The sequence below is a fragment of the Streptopelia decaocto genome (genome assembly GCF_964273445.1).
Source record: "Streptopelia decaocto genome assembly, chromosome: 6".
NCBI lineage: Eukaryota > Metazoa > Chordata > Aves > Columbiformes > Columbidae > Streptopelia > Streptopelia decaocto.
The window spans coordinates 5,887,558-5,915,282 of NC_138660.1; the positions used below are offsets into that span (position 1 = coordinate 5,887,558).

The following is a 27,725-nucleotide window of genomic DNA, read 5'->3' on the forward strand; positions in this document are numbered from 1 at the left end:
CAGTCACCACGAAGGTGTCCCCACTGGCAGAGGTGGCTGGCAGGATGGTGTTGCTGGGGGACATGCTGGCAGCTGGCACGGTAGCTGGGCTTGTGCCAGCAGCATTGTAGACAGGCACATGGGTGTTGCTGGTGCCGGCTGGGGATGCCGCACCCTCAGCACTTCTTTCAGAGGAGGTGGTGTCTCCTCGGGTGGTGGTACCCCCAGCACCTGACTGGGATGCAGCTGTAGTATCCCATGCATTTATGTGGCCAACAGACAGCAAGGAGACCCCAGCTGAGGGCTCGTCTTCAGTAACAGATGATGCCACCACCACCGGGTGGGTGTTCTCAGGGAGAGAAGGGGACATGCTCCCATCTGGCTCAGTGTTGCTGTGAGTGAGGCCAGGGAAACGTGCTGTAACTAGCTCTGTAGCTGTGGGTGACACCGTGCCCATGACGGCCACTGCCACAGGGCTTTTGCTACCCGGAGCAGAGCGTGCCTCCATGGTGGCATCACCGGTGCCTGGCTCAGCAAGCCCAGCCACAGGGGTGGGCAGCCCCAGGGGCAGCCCTGTAACCCTGTTCCCCAGGGTGGGAGAAGCCATGCCCTTGTCCACATCCATGTCCATGTCCACGGTGGGCTCAGCAGTGGGGTAACTGTGGTCTGAAGCAGCTGTGCTTGGCCAAGCAGAGGCGCTCGCTGTGGTGTGGGGTGACGCCGTTGGGGCTGTCTCTGGAGCAGTGTCACTGGTGTGGGTGGTACCTGTCATGGCACCTGCCCTTGTGTTTTCAACCAGAGTTGAGCCCAGAGCTGCCTGGGTGGTGCTGCCATCTCCTGCTGGTGGGGACCTGTCCCCACTTCCCTGTGAGGCCACGGTTTTGGGGAGCGGTGGTGTCGCTGGCTGAGGTGTCTTGCTCGTGGTGCTGGGGTGGGGGCTAGCCATGGCTGGTGATGGGCTGGGGTCAGGTGTGGATGATGGGGCTGAGCGACTGTGCCGGGGAGCCAGGAGAAGCAGATCCACCAGGGAACTGGTATTGAGACCATCTGTGCCATGGGTGGGAGGCTCTGGTGATGACCCAGCGGTGACAATCACATGGCTGGAAGCTGGCCCTGATGCACTGGTCCCCAGGGCAGGAGCTGCACTAGCACCTGGGTCCTCCTCCATGCTCACCTCTGGGGACACCGTCCCCAGCACTTGCCCCACAGTGCTGCCGTCAGGGCGGGGGTCACCTGAAGCACCCATCGCTGGCAGTGGAGTCGGCATCGACAGTGAGGACGTTCCTGCTGCCGTCTTCAGGGGGACACTGGATGGGGACACCTGCGGAGCCATCCCTGCAGTGGGACTGCCTTCCAGGAGAGGGGGGACATCTCCTCGCAATGCCACAGGGGCAGTGGTTGCTCTGGGTACCCCTGGGGTTCCTGGCACAGCCATGCCCATGCCTGGTGCAGTGCTGGGTGACCACGTCTCTGTCCCTGAAGCTGCCCCACGTTGGGGTCCAGCACCGAGTGGTGAGGCTGGTATATGTCCAGGGGTGACACCAGTTCCCAGGGATGCTGAGCCTGCAGTGGGACCAGGCTGGCTGTGGCTGGGAGATGCTTTAGCTGCTGCCAGGGTGGCACTGTTTTCCCACAGCATTGTGGTGGCATTGCCACCAGCTGCTGATGCTGTTGCCATCCCTTCTTCATTAACTGGAGTGTTGCTAACGATGGAGACAGCTGGCCTGGTCCTGATGCCATACCTGCTGAGGGAAGATGTTGGTGCAGGAGCAGCTTGAGGGGACCTGTCTTGCTTTGCTCCACCAGTGCCTGTGACAGACAAGGTCGTGGTCATGCTGGGTCTGGTTGGAGGGGATCTGCCTGCAGCTGCCTCTGCTGTGGTGGTCCCAGAGCCTGCTGAGGGGGTTTGGAGGAGCAGAGACCCTGGAAAGGGATCACCAGGACTGTTGGGAGCTGCGTGGTGGGACAGCCCTGTGCTGAGCCTCACTGGGGTGGCCTTGATCTCCAGGGCAGCATTGCCTGCTGTGGCTCTGGCACTGAGCTCACTCCTGATGGACGCCAGCTCAGTGTCTGCACTTCCCAGAGCTGCGAATGACATGGTAGGGACGTGCTCTGCAGCGGTGACATCCATCACCATAGCTGGCGTTTCTGGAGCTAGTGTGGTGGCCTGAGGGTGGGTGGCAGCATTGGCTCCAGGCAGCTCATCTGCAGCAGCACCAAGGGCTGCACTGCGGCGGGGGGGCTGCGTCTCTCCTGTGCCCAGCACAGCAGCAGGGAGCTGGGGATGAACGGCTGGAGGCAGCTGGGCAGGGGGCATAGGGGGGTCCTGCAAGGCATTGTGGCTGGTGCTGGATAAGGCAATTGTTCCTGGCTCTGTAGCCTCACTGGTGCCAATGGTGGCAGAAGAAAAGGTGACCTTCGCTGATGATGCACTTGGAGGGTCTGCGGAAGATGAAGTTGCTATCCTGGCTCCCTCTGTAGCTGTGTGTGGGGGACTCCTGGGGAGGCCAGCGGCAGGGCTGGCTGAGGCTGCTGCTGGCTTCACAGGGCTGCCCATGTCCCAGGAGATGCTGGTTGCTGTGGCTGGAGGTGAGGTGGCCTCGTCTAACCCTGGTGTGACCTCCTGGGACAGGAGCATGGAGGTTGCATGTTGCTCAGCAGAACCCTTGCTGATGCTGGGAGGTGACATCCCTGTGCTGTGCTCGTCATGGGGCAGTGATGGTACCATGGTCCATGCTGTCTCTGGTGTCCCTTCTGCAGTGACAGCACTGCTCAGCTCCACCAGCTTGTTGGCATCATTCAATTTGTCAGTGACTGGGGAAGATGCTTGTATTCCTGGCACTGGATGAGTAACTGGGGCATGTCCCACTGGTGGGGACAGACCTGGTGCTGGGAGAGCACGTCTCATTGCACTGACAGCACCCAACAGCGGCTTGGCCTCAGTTCCCTCTTGCATAGGGTCAGTTGTTCCCAGGACTGGCTCCCCAGGAATGCTGTCCAGAAACACTTCCACAGCCAGCTTGGGAGCGCTGCTGCTTTTCGGTGGTGATTTGCTCATCCTCATTACAGTGGGGACACCTGGAGCTGGTGACGATGTGGCTGTGGCTGGCCCAGCACTGCCACTGCCCGTGGCAAGAGCCACTGTGTGTCCCGTTGGCGTGAAGGACAGAAGCTGCCCGTGTCGAGCATTGGTGGGAGCCAGAGGGACACTGGTAGGGTGGCTGGCAGCACCTAGAGAGGAGACCCCAGCCCCTGCCCCTACCTGGGGGCTGCCTCGTGTAGCTGGACCTGCAGGGAGAGCTGCCATGCTAGGAGATCCCCCCTGCTCCCCACTGCTCCTGGCTGGGGCCAGCGGTCTTGATGCCACCCGCCGCACCAGGCTGCCTGTGGGGCGAGACAAGGTGGCCCCAGCTGGATCAACCCCGCCATGGCCCCAGCAGGGAGGAACCCGCCCGTGGCCAGCTGCCTGTTGGCCTTACCTGAGCCACGGTTGCCCACCGATGTGACCCTGTCGGTGAGGGAGGGGTGCTCCGGTTGGGTGGCTGCGGTGACAAGGAACACCTGGCACATGCCCAGGTCCGGAGGCAGCTCAGCGCTGGTGCTGTCGGCCACAGGGGAGACGCTGCCCAGCTCTGCTGGGGCTGGCGCGGGGGCAAGGGGCTGCTCTTTCGTCACCCCAGGTTTTGCTGGCAGCACAGCAGGTTTGTGAGGGCAGAGCAGAGAAAAAAAACAGCCTGGGGTCCCTATCACCCTCATCCCTCCACCCTGCTGCAGGAGGAAGGTGCCCCCAGGCGACGTGTCCCCCTCGATGTTGTCCCCACCCCAGCACACACAGCCGGACAAAGCCGAGAGCACCCCCCTCGGTGAGAGTCCCTGTGTGACCCACACACCCCCTTCCATTGCCGCAGTGGGGGGACCATGCCAAGGCTGTGGCACCAGTGGACAGAGACGGGGGCAAACGCCAGCCAGGCACTCGATCTCAAACTTGCAGCATTTGAGCAGCCAGAGAGTCATTTGCAGCTCATCACCCAAGTGGCTTCAACCACCCAGTCAAACCAACAGCAGTGCAGGTGACCCCAGCGCTTACCTTGTAGCACCCAGAGCCCCCACAGCACCCAGCTCCGGAGCAGCCATTGGACCCAGCACTCCATGGTGTTTCCTCGGTGGCAGGAATGGGGCTGTGACTCTCCTGTCCCAGGGGAGCGACGCAACAGGGTGGCTCCATCAGTGAGCACTCCCCCGGGCGCCGAGACGAGGGTGCCACGTGTCCTGCCTGGGGCACTGACGGGTCCGTGTCCTCGCAGCCTGACATCGAGGTGGCTGTGTCCCAGTTCTGGGGACCCACTCATGCTGGGGGTTGCCCATTTTACCATGGAACGTTTAAACGCCTTTCCCAGGCTGACCCCATGGTTGACATCCCAAGGTTGGGGTCCTCAAACACCCGATAGGCTACAAAGTCACTTCACACAAAGACACTGGGACAGCAAGTGGGGAGTTGGGGTTCCCAGCAGCTCTGGAAGGGGCAGCTCAACCCTGGGCCCTTCATCTGCTATCCACACCCCCTATATTTGCTGCTGGGTCCCTGCCACGCTCCCCTGCACGGCTGATAACCCCTGGCAGGGGTGGGCTTGCTGCCAAGGAGGAAGAAGGAAGGAACAACCTTCTGTTGCCACCTCGGGGTCCCGCGTTAACCCTGCCCCAGTCTCCCTCCCAACACTGCCAGCGGGGACCTGCGTGCCGGGGTTATCTGTGCCATCGCGGCGAACGCCCACGCAAACCTGGCTGGGGGGGTTGTTCCCGCTTTGGTGATGGGGCTGGGCCTTTTCCCTGGGTTGTAAGTCACCTTCCACAGGGGACAGCAGCCAGGCACACCCGGCCATGCAAAGGGACGCAGTGAGGCCACTGCAGCAAACATACGTTTGCTTCTTCATGGGGTCTAACCCAGCTCTGGGAACATTTAAGGGGGAAAAATAAGTTAGTGGAGGTGCTGTTCCTCCTTCGCTTCATTAACAGCCATCTCACCTGGCTGCCATGCCACGGTAGCTGCACTTTAGATGGGGGAAACTGAGGCACGGAGAGCCCAAAGCACCTATGCATGGTTGTGCCCACAGCAGCACCAGCCAAGCTCCCTGTACCCATGCTCAGGGAGGGCTCGGGGACTCAAGAGGAGCTGTGGGTGCACATGGTATGTAGGTTTCGTGGCCGGGTACCATCTGCCACGGCCATGCCAGGGCAGCCAGGTGACTCACTGTGAATCACAGGGTCTCTTCTCTGAAGCCACCAGCTCTGGAGAAGAGGTCTTCCTGGGGACCAGGTACTACCAATGCCCATGAACCTGGTGGGTTTGGGCACTGCAGTCCTCCTCCACCTGCAGAGACCTCATCCTCTACCTCCAGGAACCCAGTCAAGGCGCTCTGACACCCACCTGGGGGCGTTAGCACTGCCACCTGGCTTGGGACCCGACGGGGGCCACCCCCCAGCCCCCTATCCACACCTGGTTCTGGTTGCACAGTGTCACCTGGTTGCACAACACCCCACGCGTGGGTGGGGACACGAGGCAGGTCCTGCCACTCCCTGCCTGCTCATGAGTCAGTCAGCGGCCGGGAACCAAACTGCTGAGGTGGGCTGGGATAAGGGGGGGCCCTGCTGGGGGGCTTCCCTGCTCGGGCCATCCCCGTGGGGAAGCACTGCTCACTCTGAGGGGGAAAAACTATGCCCAGCCCTCAAGGCTTGGTCCTGGGTGAGGGACAGCATGGGACAAACCCCAGCAGCCCCAGGTGGCAAGACCTTTGCACCCCGAAACAGCTCAGGAACCACCACCAGGGGTTTTTATGGATGCTCGTGCCTACAGCTGCCCAGGGAGCCCCCAAGACCCACTGGGCACCACAGCACACCTGCATCCCTACCCGGGCACCCTGTATCTGGGCTCCCCAGCAGCATCATCCCTGCAGCAGGTCCTGTGGGGCACAGGGGGACAGTCCCGGCTGCCTGCAGGGAGGAGCTGGCACTGATGGAGACAGGAAGGAGGTGGCCTGTCCCTGTGTGCTGGTGGGGATGAACCTGAGAGATGGGCACAGGTACCCTCCTCCTCCTCTCCATAGAATATTTTTTATATATATATATAATATATATATTAAAATTACATTTCTCTTTACAAAAACAATTCAATGATGGGCCAGGGGACAGAGCCCATCGCCAAGGCCAGGACACAGGCACCCTGGCAAGTCAGGGGCAGTGGGCAGGCTTCATTTCGGGGTGTCCCTGTCCCCCGAGTGGGGGCTCAGTCCAGAGTCCAGCAGCAGGTTCCGTGGGTGGGGGTGGGCACCAAGGGGGTGGCCCTGCGGTGAGACGCCTGCTCCAGATCCGGCCCAGCTTGCCCCATCCCTGCTGTCATCGCCTGTAATGAGAGGAGAGGACATAAGCTCACAGGAGGGGTGATGGTTCCAGCTGGCCAAGAGCAGCGTGGCATGGACATCCCCCCTCAAAAAAAATACATCCATGCCCTTACTTCTGGCGGGCCGTGCTGTAGGGATCGAGGAGGTGGGAGCTGGCCTGGGCCAGGTTCCAGTCAAACATCTCCAGCACGCGGTGACACTCCACACGGGACTTCAGCCCCAGGCAGAAGAGCTGCTCCACCTGCAAGGGGACAGGGCACAGTGAGGGGGGTGACAGGGGTGCCACCTCCCTCACAGGAGCCAGGACAGGGGGACAGGGGTGTGTGGTACCTTCAGGTACTGGATGGCCCGCTGGACGCTCCAGCCATGGTTCTGCAGGGCTGCCTGGCACTCCTCAGTGGTCACACCGTGTACCGTGTCCTGCACCTGCGGGGAGCCTGTGGTCAGTGCCCATCACCACCCCCTGGCATTGAGGAGCCTGTGGCTGGAGCAGGGGGGCACTGAGGGTGTCCCCATCTCAGCTCTGTCCCTGGGGAGCACTGTCAGCCTGGAGCTGAGACCATCCTCATCCCTGGCACCTTCAGCCTCTCCTGGGCTTGGATGTGCACTCCCAGCCAGCACAGACCCCAACCAGAAAGCCCAAGGGGACTACAGTGACAGCCACCTTCCTCCCCCCACCTCCTTGTGGCCATGGGTAAGGCTAATTTGGAGGTGCAGTGACATGTCCCAAAGGATGTCTGAGGACTCCTTGTAGCCAACCCCCCAAGGGTTGAACTTGGGGAAACTGAGGCACAGGGTGGGGACAGCTCTTGCCCAAGCAAGCCCACGGCCACTGTGTCCCCTCTTGCCCATGCATGCTGGGGATGCCACTTACCAGCCGGATTTTGTCAGCAGGGCGGTAGCCATCTGGCCCATCATAGATGATCTTCTGGAGGCTGCAGGAAGCTTTCACCAGGCACTTGGGCCCAGGGTTGCTGTTGTTGGAGGAGAAGTTGGCCTTGCAGTCCAGCGGTGGCTGCTGCACCATGGGACGGACGGTGGCTGTAGTGACCAGGCGAGATGTCGGAACCTCCTCGGGGCTTTTGGCCTCCTTGAAAAACTTCTCGTACTTGTCCAGGTAAGCCGGGCGCTCAGGCAGCAGGTAGTAGTGGGTGCTGCTGACCTTCTGCCCATCCTTCACGATGGGCAGGATGCAGGGTCCCTTGGAGCAGTCCTTGCCCTGTGCCTGGATGACTTTGGGGGTCGCATACTTGGGGTCAAGGGCGAAGCTCTGTGTGGTGGGCATGGGCTTCCCCGGCGAGGTGGAGAGGTAGGAGCAGAGAGCAGCGCGTTGCTGGGGGGAGCCCACCTGCAGAGCCATGGGGCTGGGCGTCCGGGAGGTGGGCTGTGACAGCGGGTCTCGGGGGGGAATCTGGGGTGGCCGGTCTTCCTCACCCCCCGAAGCTGGCGAAAGGTCCCCCGACCAGCGCCCGGGCTCGTTGCGGCGGAGGGGTCGGGGTGGGATGGGGACACGGGGTGGGATTTGGGGCTTGTCGTCAGTGGGGACAGCCTGTCCCAGAGGGACATTGAGCCTCTTCATGCACTCCTGCTGCAGCTCCTCAAAGAGCTCAGTGGTCTGTGTCAAGCTGGGCTGCTTGGTCTCCTTGGGGGGCAGGAAGAGGTTGTCCTCCAGCACCGGTCCCCGCTCTCCCTCGTCCACAAAGCCGTAGTTGGTCTTGCCCCGCCGGCTCGGGGGACTGGTGATGGAGCAGACCTCAAAGTCATCCTCATCCTGTGCCACATCATCATAAGCGGGTGGCGGGGGCAAGGGTCGGGCGTCCCAGTCCACCACCGGTGTGGGGTGGAGGGGCCGGGGTAGAGCCCGCGTGGGGCTCTGTGGTGGGGTCTTGTCCAGCAGCGAGAAGGCCTCCATGGCCAGCTTGGCCAACGATGGGGCTGTCAGCTCTCCCACCGGTGATGGGCTACCTTGAGGCACCTCCTCCCCAAAATCGATGAGGGTCACCTCGCCGCCCGCTGGTCCCTCGCTTGGTAGCCGGCTGGGTTGCCGCTCGCCCACCTTTGTGCCTGGCACCCGTGCTGATGGCTTGACCGGCCTCAGACCTTTCCCCGTGCTCGGCTTCTTCAGGCAGAGCTTCCGGAGACCCCCTGGCAGACCCTCCTCCTCCTCACTGACCGGGTCGTAGCAGGGCTCTACGAGGGGACAGAGAAGGATGGTGAGGGTCCCAATACCCATCCCTGGGGTGCAAGGGGAGGCACCCCCAAGCTCCCCAACTGCCCCATAGCTTCAGCCACCTTTGCTCCCCCTGTGGGGTCTCCCAGCCCCCAGCTGACCACCCTGCTCCACACCTGTGTCCCCACCACAGATGTCACTACCCATAGGTGCACAGGGGTACCAGAGGGGCAGAGGAAGCAAAAGCAGCTAGGAGAGAAAAGAAAGGGGCACGAAGGAGGGAGAGCAGCACTGAAAAAAGCCAGACTTACTGGTGAGCAGGACCGAAGGCTGAGGCGGGCGCGGAGGTGGCTGCCCTGCAGGAGAAGAGAGAGCCCGAGAGGAGGGGAGGCGTGGGGTGAGCGCATGGAGCAAGCGGCAGCCGGGTCGCTCGTTAGCAGGGCGCATGCTTCATCATCTCCCCCATCGTTGGTGGGGTGCAGGGAGGATGCCAGTGGGAAGCCCCCCAAGGGAAAACCACAGGTTTAGGGGGTTTGTGGCACACACACGGTGTCTGAGCTCCCTCCCTGTGGCAGCTTTGCTGAGATCCCCGTACTGGAGAGCCCAGCCACAGGAAGTTGGGAGGGGACAAGGGACCTGGACGAAGGGCAGTGGGGCAGAGTCCAGCTGGGCAGAGCCACCGGCCGCCCATACTGCTGACAGTGGCACATGGCCAGGTGACAACGTGCCCCAGCACCTCTGTTGCCCCCAGGTCTGTGAAAAGCAAGTGGCAGCAGAAAGACAGAAAGTCCAGCCCATCACCCTGGCTGCAGAGCGTGGGGACAGGGGCTTGGTGCAGGCGATGGGCAGGGGGAAGGGGAAAAGCTGCTCACTTTTAGCTCTGCCTGGAAGCTGGGTGGGTCTGGCAGTGCTTGGGTCCACACCTAAAATGTCAGGAGGGTCCATGGGATTTCCCAGGTACAGCCTGTGGGGAGAGAAGAGAGTATCAAGGGGTCAGCGGGAGCCACATGGGACCTCTTGCTCCCACACCATGTCCCTTGGGACACCCCACAGCCCCTCCACCATGCACCATGACCTGGTGAGTACCATCCCCGCAAGCACCGGGACACCCCACTCCAGAAGCTTTCAGTGCCATGGTGCAGAGCCCGGTGCTGTCCCGGTGTCACCCACCCCTCTCCGGCTCCATGTGCATGATGTGCCATACCCAGGTGACTGCACACAGGCTGCTGTGCCCAGGGTACTCATGCAAGGTGTGGTGTCCAGGACACCCCCAGGACCGGGGTGCCAGTGCACGATGCTGCGCCCGTGGCACGGTACCCCGGTGCGGCACGCTGGTGGGGTGCTGGGAGGCCCGGGCGAGCTGTCGCAAGCCAGGCGCGGTGAGGCAGGGAGCCGGCGGGAGCCGGCACAGCCCCAAGGCCTGGGCGTGTGCCGAGCTCGGTGCGTTCTCGGCAGCCCGGGCGGCACGTACCCAGCACTGTGCCCACGCAGCGGGGCGCGGGGAGGCCTGCCGGGGCACGAGCCGGGTCTGCGTGTGTGCGGAGGCTCGGTTCAGCCCTCAGAGGGCCGCCGGCACAGCCCGCGGCACAGGGCACCATGGGGGTTCAGGCTGGGACCCAGGGCACTGTCAGAGCTGTCCCAGGGCTGGGATCACAGTCCCAGGGGATGCGCAAAGCCTGGCATAGGAGCTGGCTCTACCCAGCAGGAGCCTTCTAGACTTTAAAATCCCATTCTGCCCCCGCCAGCCCTCTCACATCCCCCCAGCCCAGCGCTGGCAGAGATCCCCAAGCCCCCTGCCCCGAGCCCAAGCTCCCCTGCCCACCACCCCTTGTGCCCCCAGTACCCACGCCGGGCAGGGTCAGTCCCACCTGGCAGGGGGTCATCAGGTGCCCTGGGGCACAGGCACCCAACTCCCCGTCTCCATTGCAGACCAATCAGGGTCTCTCCTGATGGCGCATGGCAGGGAAAGCATTTTGGTGCTTTTTTTTTTTTCATATTTTGCTTTTTAAGAGGACTCATGCTGTTAAAAGCAGGTTACATCCCCGTTGCGGCTCCCCTCCCCACAGACACTGAAAGGCAAGGGTTTAGCAGCCCTGGGACACCCCAAAAGTGTTGGTGTAAAACAGCCACCTCTGGGGTGGTGCTTACTGATGTCCCTCCACCCCAGGACAGCCACAAGGGGCTGCAGGGCTGGGACAAGACGCTACCCCAGACACAGCCACCCACAAGCACAGCAGCCCCCCACGTCCCCAACCCCATTAGTAAGAAGAGGCGAGGGAGTTAGTCCAGCTGCAGGGACCCTACCCAGAGCCACTGTCCCCAGTACAGCGGGGGGGGAAGAGATGCTTCAAGGTGGGGGGTGGCCAAGCCGCAGCTCAGTCCTGTGCCTGGCAGGCAGCAGGGAAGGCAGGGAGCAGGCAGGGGATGCAGAGAAGTCAGAACATTTCTTACTCATCAATTTTATCGGGAAACCCCCAGCAGTGCTGCGGGTTGGTGTCTCCATGGCCTGTGTGGATGAAGCTGTTTTTAAGCGGCTGGCTGATGTCGTGGGCCGACAGCCCCGCCACCGAGGTCACCGTGTTTCGGGGGAACTGGCCCACTTTTAGAGTCCGCTTATTCTGACCCCGCCACCAGTAATTCTCGGCCCTAAGGAATAAAAAGGACCTTGTTACTGACGAGGGGACAGGAAGGGGACAAGCATCTTACCCTGGTGGCAGGGGAGGAGGTGAGGTGACTCCTCCAAGTCCACACAAGCAGGCAGTGGCACAACCGGGAAGGGAAACTGCGTGCCCAAGATCCCAACCCTACGCCAGCAGTGTGCTCTGCCTTTCACCCTGCACAGCCCCTGCACCAGGAGGTGTCAGGGATGCGAGCTGTGGGGAAAAAAGTTCCCCATTTGTACCCAAAAAGATGGGTCCCCTCCTTTTCCTCCCAGCTGCCCCAAATTACACAGGAGCCCTTGGAGCAATGCCTGCACCAAGCTGCTCACCGCTGGTCCCCCCGTGCCGCAGGCAGCCGGGGACGGCACAAGGGACGTGCACAGTGTCTGCCCCTCAAATATCCCAGTCCCACAGGGGAAACTGGGGGGCCATGGTGGGGACAGGTGGCTGGGGGCTCTCCCTCGCTCCCTTCCTACATTATTGGTGAGCCCCGTGCAGGTTGGCGTGAGCAGGGGAAAAGGGGCAGGCAGGCAGGGGGGGGTAAATTGCAAAACCTCCCATGGCCATATGAGCAGGGTAGCCAGGGTGATGGTCCCTGGCAGAGCCCAGCATGTCCCAGGAGCCGGCCAGGAGCTGCCTGCCCCAAGATTCAGCCACCTCAGGGTGGGGGGACATAAGGACAGGTAGGATGCAGGGAATGGCACCCCAAGCGGTGCCCCCTGCCCAGCCTGTGCCAAATCAATGCAGGGGAGCTCTGACTCTAATCCTCCTCCTACTAACATCACATCCATCCCCCTCCTCCTTGCCTGCTGGGCCCCCCGCTCCCCGCAGGCAGGGTGTGCGCTGGGCAGGGGGCGGTGGATGGTGTGCGGTGCCAGCCCGGCGAGGCTGGCACGGGCCCCACGGTTTCCTGGAGTCACCTGTGAGTCACCCCTGGCCACCAGCTCAGCCCTTTTCCTGTTTACCTTCCCCGCTCGCCGCCAGCCAGCCGCCTTACTCAGCGCCGGGACCCCTCAGCCAGGCCACGGCAGAGCCCAGATGGCACTGGGCACCCCCACATCCCCGGCGGGCTGGAGGGGGCACGATTCTCCTCCTCGGGAGGTCCCCAACATCGCTGCATCCCGCCGGAGGGATGCTGCAGCTGGGCCGGCCCCGCTCTCCCAGCCCCATCCCACCGGACCTGGGCTCCGACCCCCGGCACAAACCCACCCCGGCTCTGCCCTGGCTTTCCCCCGAAAGCCCCCTCCCGCGGCCGGCTGGGTCCCCGGGGGGGGCTTTCAGGTAGGTCCTTGCCCCTGCCCACACACACGTACGCACGCCCGGCGCCCGCCGAACGACAGGCAGGGGCTTGAAAAGGGGTGGGGGGTGTTTACGGTGCCCCGGGCGGCCTCGGTGGAGCCGGATGCGGCCCCCGGGAGGAGGTCCCCCCCAACCAGCCCTCCCCCTCCATGCCCAGGCACCCCCGCAGGCAGCGCGGTGGGGGGCAGCCGCCCCAGGGGAAACTGAGGCACGGGAAGGGGGTCCCTTTCCGCCCCTCGGGAGCACCAGCAGCTGCTGCGGCTCCTGCCACCCCCTCGGCTGCAGAGCGCACCCCGCTTGCCCAGATCCAGCACCCCCGAAACGTGCCCACCGAGAACCGGCATCCCCCGGGGAAACTGAGGCAGGGGAGGCTGCACCCCGGCTCCACCGCGCTCCCGGCCCTCCTCGCCCCATCGGCACCTCCCAGCGCGGCCACGTCTCTCTGTCCAGCTCCCGCCAACCTCCCGCTCCGTCCCCCCCGACACCGTGGTTCACCTGGAGCCAGCGGCGGGGCGGGGGACACGGGAGCGGGACCCCCAGCCCGGCCGTGATGCGGCGGCGGGGACGATGTAAGGCGCAGTGGCGCGGCCGCACCGCCCTCCGCCGCTCCTTCCCTCCCTCCTTCCCTCCCTCCGCCGACGCTGATTCTCTTCCCCTCCCCTCCCCTCCCTGCAATTAAACCGCCAGACCCTGGGCAAGAGTCATCCCTGGCGGCAGCGGCCGGGGAGAAAGCCGGTCCCTGCAGACACACAAATCCGGCCTGATTCACCTCCGGGCCGTGACTAACCGCGGGGAGCCGGCCCGGGAGGGGGAGAGGGAATGGGGAAGGACAGAGCTTTCCTCCTCACTCCCCCGGGGCTGGGAGGACCCGCCTCCCGTGTGCCAGTGGGGCAAAGGGACACTGAGCCCCTCTGGGAGGTCCCTGCCGTCCCCGAGCTGGAGTGGGACAAGCACGTCCTGGGATCGGGATGCAGGGACCAAAGGTCCTCCCAGCCTGCTGGTCCCCAGGGCAGCAGAGCGGGGTGGCTGTGCCCCGGGGTGTCTGGCAGTGACTGAGGAGCAAAAAACCCACGGCGCAGGGGGTGACAGGTCACGCTACCACAGTACCTGTCCCCTGGTGCCTCTCCCAGCTGGGTGACAGCGACACGTCCCCATTGCTATCAGCAGGGAGCGGCCCCGGGGTGTGCGGTTTCCCGGGGCAAGGCTGGGGCAAACCCACGGGCGCAGCGGGGTGAGTCAGCGGGGGTGGATGGTGCGGGCAGTGCGGGCAGGGCTGTGCTGCCCACAGGCACGGCCGTGCCCCCGCACTAGGGTGGTCCCATGGCCCTGTGCTGCCCAGGGGGTTGCACACCTCCCAGGGGAGATGGGACACGTGGCTAGGTGAGCTGGGGCAGGCAGAGCCCCCCATCCTCTTCCCTGCTCCCCACAGCTCTGCCAGTGCCCGCCGTGTCTCCGCTCCTGGGTTCCCCTGTCCCCATACAGACTGGCAGCACTGAAGCTGGCAGCTGGTCCATGCGTCCCCATGCAATACCTGCCCTCGATGACCGTGATGATGTCGTTCATCTGGATGTGCAGCTTGTCAGCCTCCTCAAAGTCCTGCAGTGCCCTCATGTCAGTGGGCTGGGCCTGGGGGGAGATGGGGGTGAGGACAGGGGACACAGCCCCCCACATCCATCCTTGCCCCATTTTGATGCCAGGCCCTGCCCCATGCAGGGCAGGGGAGTCTCAAAAATGGGCAGAAGACAGCATCACCACTCCCGGTCCCCCCTCAGCTGTGACATCCCTGGGGTGGGTGAGAGCAAGGTGGCACCTGGAGTCTTCCTGCACCCCGTCCCCCGCCCTGCTCACCCACCTCCACCAAGAAGTCCCGCAGGGCCACGAAGGTGGGTCGGTCCTCGGGCTTGTGTGCCCAGCACTGCAGCATGACGTTGTAGACATCCTGGGGACAGTCCTCAGGCCGCGGCAGCCGCTCGCCCTCCTTGTCGATCTTGTGCAGGATCTGCGGCACAAGGGGAGCCATCAGGGGGTCCCAAGTGCCCCCCAGCACTGCTGGGGTGAGATGTGGGGGAGCAGGTTCTGGCTGTGCACCCACCTGGCTGCCATTGAGGCCGATCCAGGGCTCCTGCCCGTAGGTGAACATCTCCCAGAGGGTCACCCCAAACATCCAGGTGTCACTGGCGTGGGAGAAGGTGCGTGTCTTCAGGCTCTCGGGAGCACACCTGTGTGGGGAAAGACATGAGCATCAGAAGGCTGTGGGTGCTGCAACCCCAGGTGCCCCCTTCTCTGGGGCTCACCAGGCAAAGGGGACCTTGCGGTGCTCCTGCATCACGTAGTGGTCATCATTTTTGGGCAGGGCCCGCATCAGCCCAAAGTCCCCAATCTTGATGAGCTCGTTGGAGGCCAGCAGGATGTTGCGAGCAGCCAGGTCACGGTGGATGAAGCGTTTGGACTCCAGGTAGGCCATGCCCTTGGCCACTTGGATGGCATACTGGCAGAGGGTGGAGATGAGGAAATGGCCCTGGTTCTTCCGCAGGCGGTCCAGGAGGGAGCCCAGCGGGGCCAGCTCTGTCACCTGGGCCATGCAGAGGGAACAGTGAGTTGGTCAAATCAGTAGCACTCTGGTTGGGCTGCTTTGCAGCCTTATTGTGCCCTCCTGGGGATGCCAGTGGAGAACTTGGGGTACAGACCCAGCCTGGCTTTGCTCACCCCATCACGTGAGACCCCTGTGGGGTGGCATTAGGGTTGGCCCCATCCCCCAAACTCACCATCTTCATGGGGTGGGAGAGCACCACGCCGTAGAGGCGGATGAGGTTCCTGTGGTCCAGGGAGTGCATGGCGTTCACCTCCCGGATGAAGTCATCCAGCGCCTCTGGCTGGCTCAGCACGTCTGTCTTGAGGCACTTCACTGCCACGTTCAGCTACAGACAAAGCAGGGATGAGCCCCAAAGCATCTTTCCCCACGAGTGGTCCCCCCACCCGGCTGCCCCCCACAGTCCCCTCACCGTCTTGCCGGCAGGTGTGCACCACTCGCCGCGACGCACGACGCCAAAGGAGCCGTCACCCAGTTTCTCAAAGAGCGAGAGGTCCCGCTCCCGCACGAGGCAGGTGAGGGAGTGCTGGCCCCCTGCTTCGGGGGGTGGCGGTGTGGGGGGCTTGCGGAAGGTGCTCTGGGGCTGGGGTGGCAGCTCTGACTCAGGGCGCTTCCCGCTGAACACCTGTGGGATATACAGGTGAGTGAGATGCAGGCATAGAGACACCCTGAGTCTTTGGGTCTGCGAGTGAGCGGTGCTGAGAGAACCCCCAGGTTGTACACTCTGGAACCTAATGGTGGTCCCTAACTGGGGAGGCTGGCAGAGAGAGCAGACTCTGCTCCTCCAGCTGCCTGAATGCTGAGCTGTGATCGGGAGAGAGTGAGTGGGCTGTGACTCTCACCACAGCCCTGTGGTGCATCCCCAGCAAACCAGGCTGGTAGCTGCAGGGCCCTGGGCATTCCTTGGCCAAACTGTGGCTACATGATGTTCCTGGGCACAAAGCCAAGAGAAACCTCCAGCTTGGGCTGAGTGTGGTGACACATCCCCGCAGCAATGTGGGCTTTGCAATACGTGCTGCCTAGAAGGGATGGGGATGGGCTCTCCTTGTCTCTCCCCGCGCCGGGACCAATGATGTGCCCCATGGGACGGGGTCTATCCCAGCTCTGGCAGCTGGGACCCGTGGGGGGTGCGCGGGGGCCGGGCCCAGCATGTGGCCAGGGTGGGAGGTGGCATTTCTGTGCCCGGTGTGAGGCTGAGTTGCCTTCTATTAAAAGCCCATCCCAGCCCAGATGAGTCACGCAGGGGAGAGGCCACGACCCAGCACCCAGCTGGCAAACACCCCACTCTTTTGGGGGTGCAAGGTGCCGGGGTGGCAGCAGCACCGGCTTTGGGAGGGACGGCATCGGGGGCACATGTTTGTATCCCTGGGTCCCCTGCCCTGCGGCAGTTCCAGCCCCTGTGGGCACAGGGCTGTGATGTGTGGGCTGTGTGGCTCGTCAGCTGCAAATGAGTTTCCCGCCAAAGAGACAAATCAGGCGGGGGAAATTAATTTCCTGAGTGCTGGGGCAGCAGAGCAATCCTTTGTCAGGAAACTGCACAGGACCAGGACGCACGCTGGCACGGTCACGCCGCAGGCAGGGCATGTGGCAGGGGCTTCTGCCCATCTCCTTGCCAGCCCACAGGGGTTGGTGGCGTGAGAAGAGCCGGGCACTGGGGATGAGCATGGGGAGAGGTCCAGCTCCTCCTGCCTGCCTCAGTTTCCCTGCCACACCTGCCCCTCTCCCATCCCTACCTTGCTCATCCAGGATTTCCGCTTGCACATGGCCTTCCTTCGCTTCACCGCCTCCCACAGCCGCCGCTGGCCTGCAGGACACAGGGACTGTCACTGACCCAGCACGGGGTGGGGGTCCCCTCCACCGCCATGGACTGCATGCTCCTCTGGGCTCCCCAGAAGATGCTGTGCAGCCAGTGGAAAGTACAGGGAGAGGTTTGAGGGGAACGTACGCACCGGGGCGTCCCATGCCGATCTTCTCCAGATCCTCATTTTTGACGTACTCGAAGTGGGAGAGGCGGGTGACGTTGAGCTCATCCCGGATGCGCAGGAAGTACTGCTGCAGCTGCAGCTCGGTCAGCAGCTCCAGCAGCCAGTCCGTGCCCTCCTCTGCCTGCATGCTACAGCTCAGCCTCTGCCGGGACACCACGCTGGGTTAATGGGGGACCCTTCCCCACCCCACTCTGCCCCATCCCGCCAGGGGGCTCACCCAGAGCAGCTAAGGCGGAGGTGCTGCCTGGGTAGGGTGTGAGGGATGCTAGCAGGGTTCATCTCCTGAGCCTATCCCCAGCTCCCGGGGGGCTGGGAGACGCACCCCATCAGCAAGACCCCCAGGGACAGGCAAAGACCCCCATTGTGCCCACAGAAACACAAGCCCACCCCTCCGCTCCAGCATTGGCTGTCCCCAGACAGCGGTAACAGGGACACAGGAGGCGGTAGAGCCCAGGGCATGGGATGGATGTGCTCGGCAGCAGCTCTCAGCTGAGGGATGCCCCACACCTGGCACCGTGCCTGCCAGGCTCCCTTTGCCCAGCTGGAGGGGCTGCCTGAGGATGTGGCAGCTGTCCCCAGCAAGGACAGTCACTTTGGCACTGCCTCTTGGCCCCCCAGCATCCCTGTGGAGCTGGCTGGGCTGGTGCACTGACCCATGGTGGGTCTCCTCTGCCACAGGTGGTGGCACTTTGCCATGCGACCACACGGAGGGTACAGACAGGAACATCAGGGCCCTGGGGGATCCTCGTGCCCTGGGGCTGCAGCACAGTGCACCCCCCTGCCACCAGTGTCATCCCCCAAGCCGTGTCAGTACACAGGGAGGGAAGGGATGGGAACAGGTCTCAGCCAGGGTTCCCCACGCTTCTCGCTAATCCCCATCCCTGCTGCTGCCCCAGCTCCCCCACCCTTTCATTGCCACCTTTCTGGGAAGGAACACGGCTCTGCCTCGCACCGCCCAGAGCCAGAGGGCAGGTGGGACCGCCAGTCCCAGCCCCACAGCGGGGCAGCCCCCTCCATCCTCTCCTCTGCTCCAGGAGATGATGTTGCCCCCGGGCACCTTCAGCCCCAGCCCTTGGGTCCTCCGGCCGCGTCACTGCAATTACAGCCCTCAGCACCGGGCTAAAAATACGGCGGGTGCGGCAAGCAGCTGGGCACGGGGGCGTCTGGGGGCACACGGGGGCATGCGGGGCGAAAGCAGCCGCTGGCCTTTGGCACACGCCCGCAGCCGGCCGGGGACGGCGGGTCCCCTGCCCGCAGCACCGGCTGACAGCCGGCGCGGGGTCTGCCCGGGGCGCGGGTCGGCACTTACTCGGTAGAAGCGGAAGCGGGTGAGGAAGGGGAAGGATCGGTGCAAAGCCTGGAAGCGTCGCATCCTGCCTGGCTGCCCGCCGCCGGCCCCTGCCACCGCCGATGTCCCTTTCCCGGTGCCGGCGTCCCACGGCAGAGCCCGCTCAGTGCAGCTGGGGCACCCGCAGCCCCGTCATCTGGGCTACAGAGATGCCCCCCAAGCTCGGCCGCCCCGTATATCCCCCCGGAGCGGGCAAGGGGGCTCGGGGTGTCCGTCGGCCAGACACAAGCTGCGGCTCTCCCCGCTCCTTTCGTCCGGCTCTTGATCCTCCCCGCCGGCCCTCCCCTTCCCCAACGCAACGGGGCGGGGGAGACGGCGGCAGGCAGGGCTGGGGGTCACCCCCTGGCTGGAGCCGCTTCCTGGGACCCTCGGCCGGCCGCGGGGTTCGCTCCCGGCCGGCTGCCTGTGCCGTGCTCCCCGGGAGGGGCTATTTTCAGCTGGGGCTGGGACGCGCGCCCAGGGGGCCGGGCTCCCATCAATGTGCCGCTTTCTCCCTTGTTAAGCGGGTGCCTGCGCCGGCAGCTGGGAGCCTGGACCCCTGCTCCCATTTCCATGGAAACTCGCCCCGGCCTTGGGAAACACTCCCGGGCCTCAGTTTCCCCGCAGGAAGCGGGGAGGGAGGAAGGGAGAGGAGACATCCGGCCCTCCGCTCCCCAACCGAGAGCACAGGCACGACGCCAGGGCGATGGGCACTGTGGGGGGAGCTTCTGGCTCGGCAAACACACCCGCTGTTTGGCCGCCAGCCTCCGCAGGGCTCTGCCATGGGGTGCCACCAGCACCCCAGGGCTCGACCCTCTTCCCCAGCAGGGCTGGCACCCAATCCCAGCACTGCCGTCCACCCACGAGCTCCCCAGTGAGAACATCTGGCTGTCCCAGCAGCCACAGCATGAGAGAGGAGTGACCCGCGGCAACCTCTTGCTGTGGCCCCCACCTCTCTGGCCCTCCCCAAACCACGGCCATCGCTGTGCCAGGAGCAGCCGGGAGGGGGTTAAGTGCATCCCCAGGCACAGAGGAGCCTCCGCTGCAGCTTCCACCACCACTGGGATCCCAGCTGGCACCCGGCAGCACAGGCGCCCGGCACAACGAGACCATTGACTGGAGATATCTGGGCACGGTTCCCTCGGCACCAACCTCTGCCACGCGCCAGCTGCCCCCTACTCAGCCCAGGAAACACTGGGGATGTGAGGGGTTCCCTGCCCTGGCACGGTGCATCACCCCCACCAACAGGGGATGGCACCCACAGAGACTTGCACCTACTGAGGCCAGTGTGCTGCCTCCTGCACCCCAAAACCTTGGGTGAGGCTGCCCAGTATAGCGCCTGCACTGGGAGTACTGGTCTCCAAAAGGGAACGGGGGATGCAGCCTTGCCCACCATACTGGGGGTGGCTCTGTGCCTCAGTTTCCCTCTCTGTGATATACTGATAGGTACAGGGGGTGATGTCGCCACCTTGGCTCTGAGATGGGCAAGCAGAGTCCTGCTAGAAAACCCTTGTCCTGGGGAAGGGCTCACAGATGCCCATCCAGCCCCCAAGACCTGGCAGACAGCAAAGACCCCCAGGACAGGTGCCACTCGGCCTCCCCATGCCCTGCACACCCACCATACTGTGCACACCCGCCCCCACAACCCAGGGGCGCACCCTACATGCACCCAGGCTCATGCACAGGTGGTGACGACTCTCACATGCACCCCAGGACCACACAGGCGCAACCCCCGGCACCCCGCGTGCCTCCTGCCACCTGCACAACCGCAGCCGTCCCCCCACGCACGCGTCACCTCCGTGCACCCCCCCCCAGCTACCGCCCCGCCTGGCTGCACGTGCACAAACACACCGGCGCCGCACAGCCGGCGGCTGCACACCGGCCCGCTCCCCCGCCTCCGCCTGATGCACACCTGGAGCCGCCTGCACCCCTGTGCGCCCATGGGTGCCTGCCCCCCGTGTGGCATGCTCCTCACCACTGAGGGCTGGTGGGGCATGGGTGACATCTGCGCTGGCCAGGCATCACACTCACCTGAGCTGTCACCAGGTGTCCAACCCCCCCTCCTCCAGTTACTCCAAACCACGCTGACACCCCAACACCTCTTGGAGGCAGCTGCACCCTCCGCATGCACCTATGCACTCCCTGCTGACCCACACACAGCCTGACAACTGCCCAGTGGCACCTCCACACATGGATGGGAGCCCACAGGGCTGCTGGCTGGATGTGACGCTGTGGCTGGGTGACACCGTGCTGCGCCGGGCACTGTGTCCCACCCTGAGCTGTGCCAGGCTTGACCAAGCTGTACTGCTACATGACATTCCTCCGTGCCTCAGTTTACCCATCAAGAAGGAACAGGCAGCCCTACTCCCATAGGTCAGGATAGGAGCGCAGCCATGCAGGGGGTGCCATCCCCATGCCATGCCAGGTGCCGCTGGGTACCGGGAGACGCCATGCAGGGAACCCCTAGCCCCATGCCAGCCGCTGACCCATGACCCACAGCAGGACCCTGCCCCTCCTGGGGACGCCCAGGCAGGTGCCCCCCGCTGCTCCCCCCTGCCAGCTCCCCCAGCACTGACCCTCCGGCATGGCATGCCCGGGGCGACGTCCTGCCGGGGGGGCTGTGCAGGGCACCTGCTGCCCGGCCGCAGGACACGCTGCCCAGTGCTGTCCGAGAAGCTGTGGGGCAGGGGACCAAGCATCTCCTCCTCCTCCTCGGCGCTGCTCAGGCGCTGGTAGTCGCATCTCTCGCCCATGGCCGGGGCGGCAGCGGTGGCTGCGGCGCAGCAGCGAGCGGGGGGCTCTGCAGAGACGCCCGTGCCTGCCTGGGGGTGGCGAGGGCTGGAGCCGGGCTCAGGATCACATGGCAGAAAGTTGCTGCAGTTCCGGAAAACAGCGAGAGGGTGAAGGTGACCGAGACGGTGATGGAGGGGAGGGGGGGGATGGATGGAGTGATGCAGAGGAGAAAAGGAGAGAGAAAGGGGGGGGCAGCCCCTGAGGCGCCCATCCTCACCCTAATCCCAGCTTGGCACCGCTGTCTTCCTCCCGGCTCAGCAGCCCAACTGCCCACCTGCTGTCCTCCCTCTGGCACCCGAGCAGAGAGGTGGTGGCATCGCTGTCAGCCACAGCACCGCGCTTGCAGCCCCCTTCTTCCCCCACCCCAGCACGGTGCAGCCCACCAGCGGGGATGCGGTGCAGGCAGCCGGGCGGAGGAGGAGGATGAGGGGGGAGCATCGTCCAGCAGCTGGGGTTCTGTGGCAAGCAGTGTGGCTGAGGAGGCACTGTACCCCTCTCCTGGGGACATGTAGAGGGGTGGGGGGGGGGCTCTGGGGCTGGCAGCATCCCCAGCATCCCTCCCACTCCCCGGCATCAGCAGAGGGGGATGGGATGCGCTGGGAAGATGGCTGCTCCGCAGCGACCCGGCAGCGTTGGCGCAAGCACGGCAGGGCTGGGAGAGCAGCCAGGCCCCGGCGGGCACTGCCGGGATGGGGGCTGGGGGGGCACGCCAGGAGCACTCCTCCCAAGGTCAATCCTCTTCCCCCAGCCCCTTGCAGGGAGCTGCAGGTCTCCTAGACCTCTGCCAGGTGTTGCACCAGGCACGGCCCGCAGTAGGGGCAGGTGGCACTCGGAAGCCACCCCCCAGGATGAGGAGCCCCCCACCTTCACATCAGGACTGGCCTGTACCCCAGCACTTCCCCTCTCTGAGCCCCCCAGGCCAGAGCTGCCAGCAAACTGAAAGTGGGGTGGGGGGAGTCCCTGAAGCACCCCCCAGGGACCTGCTTCTCCTTCAGGGCATGGCACCACCCTGGGGACCAATCAGTCCTTGTGCCAATGCCTCAGGGCCTGATGCCCTGTCCTGACCCCCAGAAGTGCTCCCACAACCCCCCATGCGTTCCCTGAGACCCTGGTATCACTGGGATGGGGCAGGTGGTGACACCAGGGTGTCACTGTGCCAGGGCAGGGGCCACAAGCCCATACTGCTCCCTGTCCAGAGGTCCTGGCTTCAGAGCAACACTCCCAATCCTGGGGGGCACTCGCCCCAGCTCAGGGGGCCCGGGGGGGCCAGGCATGGGCAGCCCCTCCTGCCATACCATGGAGGTGAGCTCAGCCACGGAGCCGAGGCGGGACGAGCCCGGGGCGCGGGAGCAGCGAGCCGCCCCCGCGCACAGCCCGCCGGCGTCACCGCGCTGGCACGCCGCGGGCCGGTGACTGATGCACGTGCTATGCTCTGCCACCTTCCCTCCGGCCCCGGCTGCCCCAAAACCTTCACCAGCCTGCCCAGGAAGAGCGATGCTGTGGGGTCCCCAAGCCCAAAGGAGACAATTCCTGTCCCCACAGCCCCGGGCATGGATTCCGGTCCTGCCCCCCACCACCGCATCATGTCCTTCTGGCTCAGCTGAAACCCAAATGATAAAGTCCCCCACAAGGAGACAGATGGCATCATTCTATGACACCCCTGACCCACCTGCCTGCATTTCCTACCCTGATGGGGCTCCCACCACAATGACAGCTGCTAGGTGGGGCACACTGTCCCCTGCCCCCCACGGCGGTGACAGTCACACTGACCACAGAGTGTCCCTCCCCTCCGTGGGAACACGGGACCTCCCCAGCCGTCCGGGTCACCATGCTTGGCCCAGCATTCCTTCCAGCATCCCCCATGCCCTGTGCCTACCATCTCACACAGAGGACCCCAAGAAGTGGCGGGTCGCCAAAAGAAGCTCCCAGAGGGGGACAGGGCCCCCACTCACCTCCGGCACATCACCCCGCTTGCTGTCACAGCCTGCCCGCCACCTTCCTGGCAGCCATGTCACCTGGAAGTGATCTCACCGGCTGTGGCGGCAGAAGGGCTGGCCTCCTTGGCACCCTGGGCTGGCTCGCTCAGCCCTGGCGGGGCCCCGGGGGCGGCCCCAAATTGCAATGACACACTCCCCAGACCAGCCACCACGACAAAGGCGTGCGGGCACGCACATACCCACGCGTACAAACATATCCTGGCCCTCCAAAGACCGGGCTGCCGGCTGCATCCTGCTTGCTTGTGGGATGCTGCTGCCACCCAGCTCCCCAGGAACTGTCCCCAGCCCCTCGCTGGATTGCGCCACCCCACAATAACCCCCGTGGGACCCCGTACCGGTGGGTGTTTTGCCTCCTTTGGTGCTGGCAGTTGATGCTGCTTGCTTGGCTGGTTCGGGCAAGCAGGAGGTCTTGGGGGGCCGGGATGAAGGGCTGGTGACCCCCGTGGTGGGGGCGGCCGGGGAGGCCGGGATGCTGGGTTCCCCCTCGCTGCCATCTCTGGGCTCCCAGATCCTGGCCTCATGGCCCAATCCTGCCCACCGGCACAGAGCGTTCCCCACTCTGAACCCCTGCCTGCAGCAGTGGCTGCCCGGGGAGAAGAGGATGCAGCTGGGTGGGGGAGCCCCCCCACGCCGACAGAGGCCAGCACAACCCTAATCCCCTGCCTAAGCCTCTTTTCTCCACTAAATCCCCTCTGCAGGTCGAGCCGGGGCAGGCTGAGCCTGTCCTGTGTGTCCTGGCTCCTGGCGTGAGCAGGAGACAGGCAAGAATTGCCAACCATGTAGCCGATCCCCCACCCCAGCACAGAGTTCTCCCACCAAGTCAGGGACACAGCATGGTGTTTTGGGGGACAAGCAGGCAAAGCAACAACCCCCCGGCACCCACAGCAGCCTGCCCATGCTGCCTGTGCTCAGCTCCGTGCCTGCGGGCAGTACCAGGGAGGGGGAGAGGGCGGCAGGCTGTTGCAGCAGGGACACTGCCACCCTGCCCCAGTGCATGGCTGGCTTGTGCCCACCGGTCCCGCGCTCATCTCACCTGGGCCGTGGCAGCTGTGCTGCGGGGGTCCCTCGGCAGTGCCAGCCCCAGGGTCGCAGCGAGCCAGGCGGTGTGTGAGGGGACACGGCGTCACAGCTCGGCCATGGGGCTGGCAGGGCTGCGGTGACGCCGGCCACAGGGTCCCCCTGGGGCAAAGCAGGAGGGAGAGGTCAGGATGGGCATCCCAGCCCAGAACCCCTTGTCTGCCCTCCCTGGGCCCTCCAGACCCCCCAGAAGCACCCAGGACCACCTCCCCACCCTGCCTAGGCAGCCAAAAGAGCCTTTGTGGAGCTGCCCCTCCAAGCCCCACGGCATGGGTGAGCTATGCCCATGGTCCAGCTAGGAGGGTACCAGCACAAGCCCCATGTCCAACCAGCCCCTCTCCCCCAGGGGTGCTGCTGCCAGCACCCCCCTCCCCATGCTGCAGGACACATCCTCAGGGTGAGCTGCAGCTGGCATAAAATAAGCTTGCCAGGTCTCAGACCAGATGGGCACAAAGCCACGTGCACATTATGGCATCTCCCCTCCACCCTGGGTGCTGAGAGCAGGGGAGGTGGGACCCCTGGAACTGTTGGGGAAGGAGGCACAAACCCCTTCCCCAGTACCAGAGCAGTGTCCTGGCCAGACCATCCAGCCTCTGCTGGTCATTAGTGCTAATTGACAGCAGCCTAATTAGCCAGGCTGCAGCGTGGGCAGTGCCCCCAGGGGTCATTCAGAGGAGGGCTGGAGGGAGACTTACTCCTTAAAGCTTCCTGTCCCAGCGGGGGCTGTACATGCAGCAGAGCCCCCTCCTGTCCCCCAAAGCCCCCAGGAGTGAGTAATATCCCCTGGGAGCCCTTGCCCCAGCTGGCTGCCATCCCTTGTAGTTGTGACTGGAATCAAAACCCTGGTGCTCCAAGGGCAGGATGGGGCCTCCAGATTCATCTTGGGGGAAACTGAGGCACAGAGTGAGGTCTGGTCTGCAGGGTAGCTGGGACAGGGCTTGGCTACAATCCTGCAGTGGTTCCCAGTCCTGTGGGGGCTGCTCCTCTGCCCACAGACACCCTCCACGCCTCGGGGGAGGCTGAGTCATGGTGGGGACAGCAGGCTGGCAGCTGCCAGAGGAGGAAGAGGGAGGGAGGCAGGCATCAGCAGCCCCTCCAGCCATACCCACAATACCCTGCTGGCAGGGCCCTCCCATGCCCTGCACTAACAAATACTGGGCTAATGAGGCCCCAGTAGCTCCAGGCGTTGGTAACAGGTTGCACAGCCTGCACAGCTCCCACCCTGCGCCCCTGGGGCCTCGGCGCAGCGGGATGGGGGTGCAGAGGCTCCTTCGGGCCCCAGTGCCTGCAGGCAGCAGTGGGCTTGGGGCTGGCAGAGGTCTGTCCTGCACCCTCTCCCTGGAAAGGGGCCCAGCAGCACAGACCTGCTCAGGGATACCCCTCCAGGAAGGTTCTGTTTTTAGCAGAGTTTTGCAAAGCCCAGCACTGAAACACTTTGTCCATGGGCTCTGCCCTGAGACAGCTCAGCAAAAGGGCTGAATAAGGGGGGAGATGTTACAACCTACAGAGCCGGTAGCACCTGATGAGAAGGGACCCACCTTGTGGGGCTGTGAGCTGATGCTGGAGCCCAGCAGCACCGGGGCACCCCAGGTAACACTGCGCCAAGCTGGCTCCAGGGAGATGAGTGCGTGGGGAAGCGCCAGCGCCAGGCTCTGCCCCGGCCTGCCCTGCCCAGACAGCCCAGCCCCGGCACAGCCTCCGGCCCGCAGCTGCCGGCAGCTCTGTGGGCAGAGATGCTGCCCCGGCCTGGGCTCCTCCGGCCGCCTGCAAACCCCCTCCCCAATTGCTGCTTGCAGAGTAGGCGAGGGGTCTGACTGTACCGGGAGAAACTAAGCAGCATCCTCCCAGCTAGGTGGGATCCTCACCTGGGCTGTCAGCACCACCTCACCAGGTTTAACTTGAAGATTTTATTAAAAAAGACCCGAAAACCAACAAAGACCAAAAGTACTCAAAGTGTCCTGAGCATTCAGCGAAAAGCTTGCTGCGATGTGGCCGGACACAGCCGCAGCACTGCCTGCTGAGCCGGTGGGCAGAGGCTCCCCGCACCTCCGGGTTTCAGCAGCAGCACGACATCCCGAGGCATGGGGCTGGCCCCGGAGGACAAGGATCCTCTGTTCAGCGCCAGAGCTCCCACGAGCCCGAGGAAGAGAAGAGCAAAGCCGCCTTTTCTCCAGGAAAAAAAAAAAAAACCTTCCCCCAGCTTCCGTTGCAGTTTGGAAGGGTTCAAGGGCACCGGGCACCCACTCACACCAGACCCCCCTGCCTGCTCCGCGCTGGCAGGGAGCAGTGGGGTCAGGCACGCTGCCGGCACAGGCTCAGCAGCCCCGCAGCGCCTGGGCACAACAGCAGCACCGCAGCCCGCACTGCTGCAGGGCACGGTGCCAGCACGGCCCAGCGAGGCGCAGCGGGCACACGCAGACACTGACCCGGCAGTGCCGCAGTGTCAAACCCTGACCCCCCCCCCCCAGCCCCTTGCATCGCTCCCCAGCAAGGGGTCGTGCCTCGCTCCTTACCTCTCTGCTCACTGTCACTGCCACCGCATCCTGCGCCGGGTCTGCAGTGTCACCACAGGGAGAGGACGGGCACAGAGGTGCTCCGGGCAGCTGGCATGTCAGGCAGGATGCGCCTGCCTGCCGGGGTGGGGTGCGCCGATCCACACCGGCTGGGGCGCGGGTGGGATCCCCCGCGGGGCGGCGGGCACGCTGTGCCGGGTCCGGACTCACACCCGGGCGGCCCTTCTGCGGCTCTGGCGGTGTGCGGGGGTCCGCGGGACGGGGGTGCTGCCGGGGCGCTCCTGCTCCCCCGGGTAGAGTTCGCCCTCCTCCTGCACCCCGCCCCGGGCCTCCCCCTCCTCCTGCCGACCCCGCCGCACCCACCAGCGGGCGCGGGCCGGGGGACTCACCTCCCGCCGCCCCCCGCCCCGCTCCTGCTGCGCCCGCCGGCTCAGGCCCTGCTCCTGCCCGGCTTTCGGGCCGTGCTCCTGCACCCCCCGCACCGCGCCCCGAGCCCGCCGCGGGGGCTGCGCCCCGGGGCTGCTCCCCGCTCCCCCCGCCGCTTCCTCCGCGCCCCGCGCCCGCCGCCGCGCCCGGGCCACCCCCCGCTCCCGGGGCCGCCGCGGCTCCGCGCCGGGTTTGGGGCTACCGATGGCGGTAACCGGCCCGGGTCGCTCACCCCACTCCTGCAGGCCCGTCCGCTCCCCCAGCGGCACCCAGTGCCACCGGCCCGGCCCCCCGCCGCCACCGCCCCCCGGCTCCCCGCCGGCGCCGGTCACCAACTCCTGGCCGCGGGGCAGCGCCCCCAGCCCCGCCTCCTGCACCCCCTGGGAGAAGCCCCCCTGCTCCTGCACCCCCGGGGCCACCCCGCCGCCCTCCGGCACCCCCGGGCTCAGCCCCCCGCCCTCCGCCACCCCCGGGGCCCCGCTCACCCCCTGCCCCCGGATGGTGCACGCGGTCC

At 64.9% G+C, this 27,725-nt stretch overlaps 1 protein-coding gene across 7 annotated transcripts; it reads right to left on the reverse strand.

The window, feature by feature from the left end:
• Positions 1-6,076: 6,076 nt before the first annotated feature.
• TNK2 (tyrosine kinase non receptor 2) lies at positions 6,077-27,262 on the reverse strand. Of its 7 annotated transcripts, XM_082056151.1 has the most exons (18): positions 26,786-27,262; positions 24,229-24,374; positions 20,982-21,279; positions 17,043-17,220; positions 16,827-16,897; positions 15,506-15,718; positions 15,269-15,421; positions 14,798-15,075; positions 14,596-14,722; positions 14,356-14,502; positions 14,035-14,129; positions 10,996-11,190; positions 9,417-9,508; positions 8,856-8,900; positions 7,249-8,564; positions 6,705-6,800; positions 6,488-6,615; positions 6,077-6,376 (listed from the first exon to the last, which is right to left on the reverse strand). In XM_082056151.1, exons 3-18 carry the CDS (start codon positions 21,156-21,158, stop codon positions 6,370-6,372), a joined length of 3,318 nt encoding a protein of 1,105 aa, XP_081912277.1. In that variant the 5' UTR covers positions 21,159-21,279; positions 24,229-24,374; positions 26,786-27,262; the 3' UTR covers positions 6,077-6,369. The 7 variants fall into 7 exon arrangements, with proteins under 7 accessions (XP_081912277.1, XP_081912281.1, XP_081912279.1 ...); XM_082056155.1 differs by lacking the exon at positions 20,982-21,279; XM_082056153.1 differs by lacking the exon at positions 15,506-15,718.
• Between the last annotated feature and the right edge of the window lie 463 nt (positions 27,263-27,725).

Coding starts and splice junctions, on each gene's coding strand:
- TNK2 (XM_082056151.1), bottom strand. CDS start 21,158: ATGGGCGAGAGATGCGACTACCAGCGCCTGAGCAGCGCCGAGGAGGAG. Junction 14,723..14,797: donor CGCAAGGTCCCCTTTGCCTG/GTGAGCCCCAGA, acceptor TTCCCCACACAG/GTGTGCTCCCGAGAGCCTGA. Junction 6,801..7,248: donor CTGCTGACAAAATCCGGCTG/GTAAGTGGCATC, acceptor GGCTCCCCGCAG/GTGCAGGACACGGTACACGG.